General features: G+C 33.2%; 1 protein-coding gene across 1 annotated transcript; it reads right to left on the bottom strand.

Annotated features, from left to right (window-relative positions):
- Positions 1–36: 36 nt before the first annotated feature.
- On the bottom strand, positions 37–3,557 carry LOC109211049 (protein BEARSKIN2-like). Its single transcript, XM_019374550.1, has 3 exons — positions 3,275–3,557; positions 1,918–2,186; positions 37–710 (listed from the first exon to the last, which is right to left on the bottom strand). Exons 1-3 carry the CDS (start codon positions 3,444–3,446, stop codon positions 195–197), a joined length of 957 nt encoding a protein of 318 aa, XP_019230095.1. The 5' UTR covers positions 3,447–3,557; the 3' UTR covers positions 37–194.
- Between the last annotated feature and the right edge of the window lie 1,149 nt (positions 3,558–4,706).

The raw sequence follows: 4,706 nt of genomic DNA, 5'->3' as shown, positions 1-4,706 counted from the left end.
ACCCCTACCCCCCCCTCCCCCCCCCCCAAATCCAATATATATAGTACACCAACAAGTAATTAATTAAGTGTGCTGTTTCTTCAATATCTATACATAGTTTAGAGCTAATTAACGAAACTAACTGTATAGTAACACTAGTAATCCATTTAGGAATAATACAAACAATTGTGTATACATATAAGTCGTTTAATTAATTACTTTCCATAACTCCAAAAGTCCATCTCTCCACGCAACGGAAGGTGATTGATTTGATTCATAGAAGATGATGCAACATTTGCATCCTCACTAATAATTCCCCACTGATCATTATTCATATTCTGATGAGAACTAGCTACCTCCAAACCAGACTCACAAGGTGCAGACTGCTGAGAAGTAGGAAGAGGGCCAGATGAGAAGTCATGATGATATCCCAATGACATGAAGTTTTGTGCTAATTGAATATTATTATTGTGTGAATTATACTCGTGTGGAAAAGTAGCAGCAACTGTAGTAGGAATATGGGAATAGTTTAAGCCATGGTCATGGCCATGTTGTTGGTGTTGTTGTAGTAGATATGGGCTATCTTTGTGTGTGAAGGTTGTTCGAGGTTGGTGGATTGAGGTGCTGCTGTTTAGTAGATGATCTGAGCCTGTGTCAGTTGTACCTTCATTTGCAATTACTTTGAATAGGTTCTTCTTCTTGAAAACCCTACATATCACCCACCCATCCTCCTGCACATTTTAATAAAGGGATCTTTAATTTACACAAATAGTCAGCTAGATTCAACGTTTATTTTTTCTAGTCGGTATATATATATATATATATATATATATATATATATATATATATATATATATATACGAATACAAGGGTGTATATATAGAGTATACTTTCGCCAACTATTTCTAATTTAAGCGGTTGGGTGGATGACTATTTAGGTTAATTTTTTTTAAATCAGGAAGAACTTCTCTAGCTTTTATGTTCCATGGAGTAACATGTAAAAAAATATTTATACAATTATATCACTTAAAAATTAATTATAAAATACAATTTACTAATTAAATATTGATTGATAATCCAGAATAAAATAAGTTATCAGTCTATGAGCCCGTTTGGATTGGCTTAAAAAAAGTGAATTTTCAGGAGAAATAGCTTTTAAGCCAAAAAGCAATAAGTTGGGGTTGTCTAGCTTATTGCTTTTGACTTGTTTTAATCAATTTTTAACTTATTTTAAGTACTTTTCTAACTTTCCCAAACATTAAAAAAAGCTAAAAAGAGCTTAAAAGCTGATTTGAACAGCTTAAAAGCCAATCCAAACACCCTCTATATATATAACTTAAAGTCTTCCTATATTGTTTCATTTATTAGCCTCTTGCGCCGTTCAAGGATTCAGCTGAATCGTAATTATGGATAACAAATTCCTAAGCAAGCAAGCTGAAAATTCTCCTGATAGTCAAAGATTTTGTGGTAGAAAGTCAATCTTCAATATGTTCACAAATTAATTGAACCGTTATTAGGATCATTTAATTACTTTGACTTTCATAAACATGATTGCATGCATGCAAATGCAATTGACTATGCAAGACTTCAACCAGCTGGTCTTTCTTCAATCCATGCATGTATGCCACATCCATGCTTGTTTTAGTCACCTTAAATTTTTTAAAAAGAAATTAAAAAAAATCTTTTATTTGTGATCCGATCCCCTTGAAGATGCCAATTTAAACTAGAGGCGGAGCTAGAACTTTAAGTGTAAGGATTTTCAAGTTTGTATTCTAAAAAAGTTAACTTATTGAGTTCTGAATAAATTATTTATGCATATTATATGAATTTTTTAACATGATTACAGAGTCTAGACTAAAGCTGCTGAATTATGCCGAACCCATAAGTGAAATTGTAACTCTGCCCCTATTTTGGAAGAAAGGAGATGGAGCAACTTACACTTGAATTTTCGTCGGAATCTTCAAGCCTATACTCATGCATGATCCAATCAGTCTTTTGGCCATGTGGAGCTCTTCCTCGGTAAAACACTAGGGTTTTCCTCATACCAATCTTCTTCAATGGGTTTCTTATGCATTTGTCCCTGCCTGTTGCCTTCCAAAATCCAGCATTTGTTGCTCGGTTTGTTCTTGAACCTGTGGGATATTTCCTATCCTTGTGGCTGAAAAAGTACCACTCATTCTGCGGTGTTGATCCAATCTTGCACCTCTCTGCACATGAAACCCCGCATGAAAATCTTACTAACAACAATATAAGAATTTCTTAAACTTAATTTCCCCCTAATTACGTACATCAGTCATCAGCACAATAATAACTAAGAAATCCTGAATTGTTACTACAACAGCTATATATTATGCCCAAGTAGGAGTAGTATAAGAGTGATCTCTCCTTGAATTAATATGTCCTTATAAAACTAATCTACAGAAGGAATATTGGTGTTTAATAGATCAGATGATCATATACTTATATATAATGTGATGTGGCGTAGCTAAATTTTATCTTACTGAAATAAAGTTTACACTTTTCAGCGAGGGTAAAAAGATCTTAAATTCATGTTACTCTTACATATCAAAAACAAATAATTAAAAACGTATATATTCATCTAAAAGTTTAAGCACTTAGACAAATCACTTTTCTACTTAATTACACTATGTCTCAATCAGAAAAAAATTATACTATGTCTCATCACAGCGAAATACAGAGGCGGATCCAAGATTTAAACTCTATGGGTTCAGCCTAGCTTTAAGTTTTTTAGCATTTAACGCATTATATTTCTAAAGTTATGAGTTCAGATCTACTAGTATTTGTTAGTATAATTTTAGTAAATTAATTTTACGTATAAATTTATGCTCCGCATATCGAAAGTTATAGGTTCAGTTGAACCCATCACCTATATGTTATATACGCCCTGGCAAAATATGTTTCTCGTTGACAACCAAAGTAGTAAAATCTGATGAGAGTAGCTTCTAATTAAAATCTCTAAATACCAACACTATGTGGGCGTTTGGACATAAGAATTGTAAAATTCTTAAGTCAAAATGGTATTTAAAATTTAGAGTTGTGTTTGGACATGAATATAATTTTGGGTTGTTTTTGAAGTTTTGTGAGTGATCTGAGTGAAAATTTTGAAAAACAACTTTTTGGAGTTTTTCAAATTTTCGAAAAATTTCAAAATGCATCTTTAAGTGAAAATTGAAAATTTTATGAACAAACGCTGATTTCGAAAAAAAGTAAAAATATTTTGAAAAAAAAAGAGAAAATTTTCTTATGTCCAAACGGGCTCTATATATATACGTACCTTGCAATTCCCAGGGCTCCATCTTATTCAAGTCGACTTCTCTGATTACCTCCATATCGAACTTATGAAATGAAAGTTTCTTTTTCAAGTAGTAATGAAGAAGCTCTTCGTCTGTTGGATGAAACCTAAACCCCGGCGGAACACCACCACCACCACCACCTGATGAAGCCATATGCTAAACTCTCTCCGATCCTTAATTTGCGGGCGCTACAGTTGACCCCAAAAAATTAAAGGAACGATCTCTTAATTTGCACTCTCTCGCTGTAGCTTTCTTTCTTTAATTTGATTGAGATGAGCTCTTATATATATCTATATCCTCTTGTCTCAACTGTCAACGAGGTATTGTGAGGAGAGAAAGTTGACGGCCGATGACGCCGCCGGCGCTAACTCTTAAAGCTAAAGTAAATTGCAAGTTACAATAGCACGTACTGAGACTCAAATATTTAAAGATGGTTCAACCCTATTCCTGTAAGCCCTTTCTCTATACACACGCGCATATGAGAGGTTGAATTAAGGACACATTAATTTACCGGTTTAAGTTGTATACATGCACTGTGGAATAATTAAACAATCACGTTATCTATATCTGTTGTAGCATGTAACTTAGCTTGTTTTATTTTCAAAATTACAAATTTCATATTTTAAGAAGACTTATCCGCGGATATCCTTAAATTGGCCCGCTAGAGTTAAAAATAAATAAATAGTATAGCTTAAACTCTTTATTTACTCTATAGTAATTCATTTTTGTATTGATGATATTCATCTTTGTTCCTGTTTGGGGAGAATTCATATAGAACAAAATCACTTTTTATTTTTATCTTTTGGGAAAAAAAACTTTATAGTTTTTTCTGTTTATTCCAGATTAACAAATGTTGTATCCAGGGGCGAGTGCCGCCAACGGGTTCGGTCGAACCGAGTAGTTTTGGTTCAAACCTTGTATTTGTCTTAAAAAATCTATTGAATATGTATAAATTATTAATTTAGAACCCAGTAACTTAAAACGATTAGAATCCCGATCCCATAAGCGTGAAATCCTGGCTCCGCCTCTGGTTGTATCCAGTAGTTACTATAAGTTCAAAAGACTGATCACATTTCTATTCAAATTCAAAAATGGATTATCAGTTCCACAATATATATGTCACCAAATGGCGAAGAAATGTACATATTAGTTTTTTCTAATTTTAGCCACATTCTAGTTGAATGAATGCAACCGGCTTATTTCCAAAATCGAATAAAGTATTAGAAAAAATAGCAGAATAGGGACGAAATAATTAGGCCTTGGGTAGTGTAGTCACTGTTCTTAAGAAATTTAAGCCTCTCAATTTTGTTGCTGCAAGGATTATGGTAGAATTCCTCCAGGATTCTACAAAGCCTTTGAAATTCGAGTATCAGCAATTAACTCGAATTTCCACTAGAACAACCTTTTGTGAAT

Source organism: Nicotiana attenuata, unplaced genomic scaffold (assembly GCF_001879085.1).
Source record: "Nicotiana attenuata strain UT unplaced genomic scaffold, NIATTr2, whole genome shotgun sequence".
Lineage (NCBI taxonomy): Eukaryota > Viridiplantae > Streptophyta > Magnoliopsida > Solanales > Solanaceae > Nicotiana > Nicotiana attenuata.
The sequence above is the reverse complement of the archived record's forward strand: the minus strand, read 5'-3'. Positions and strand labels throughout refer to the sequence as shown.

Coding starts and splice junctions, on each gene's coding strand:
- LOC109211049 (XM_019374550.1), bottom strand. CDS start 3,446: ATGGCTTCATCAGGTGGTGGTGGTGGTGGTGTTCCGCCGGGGTTTAGG. Junction 2,187..3,274: donor GGAGCCCTGGGAATTGCAAG/GTACGTATATAT, acceptor TTTCATGTGCAG/AGAGGTGCAAGATTGGATCA. Junction 711..1,917: donor ATTCCGACGAAAATTCAAGT/GTAAGTTGCTCC, acceptor TAAAATGTGCAG/GAGGATGGGTGGGTGATATG.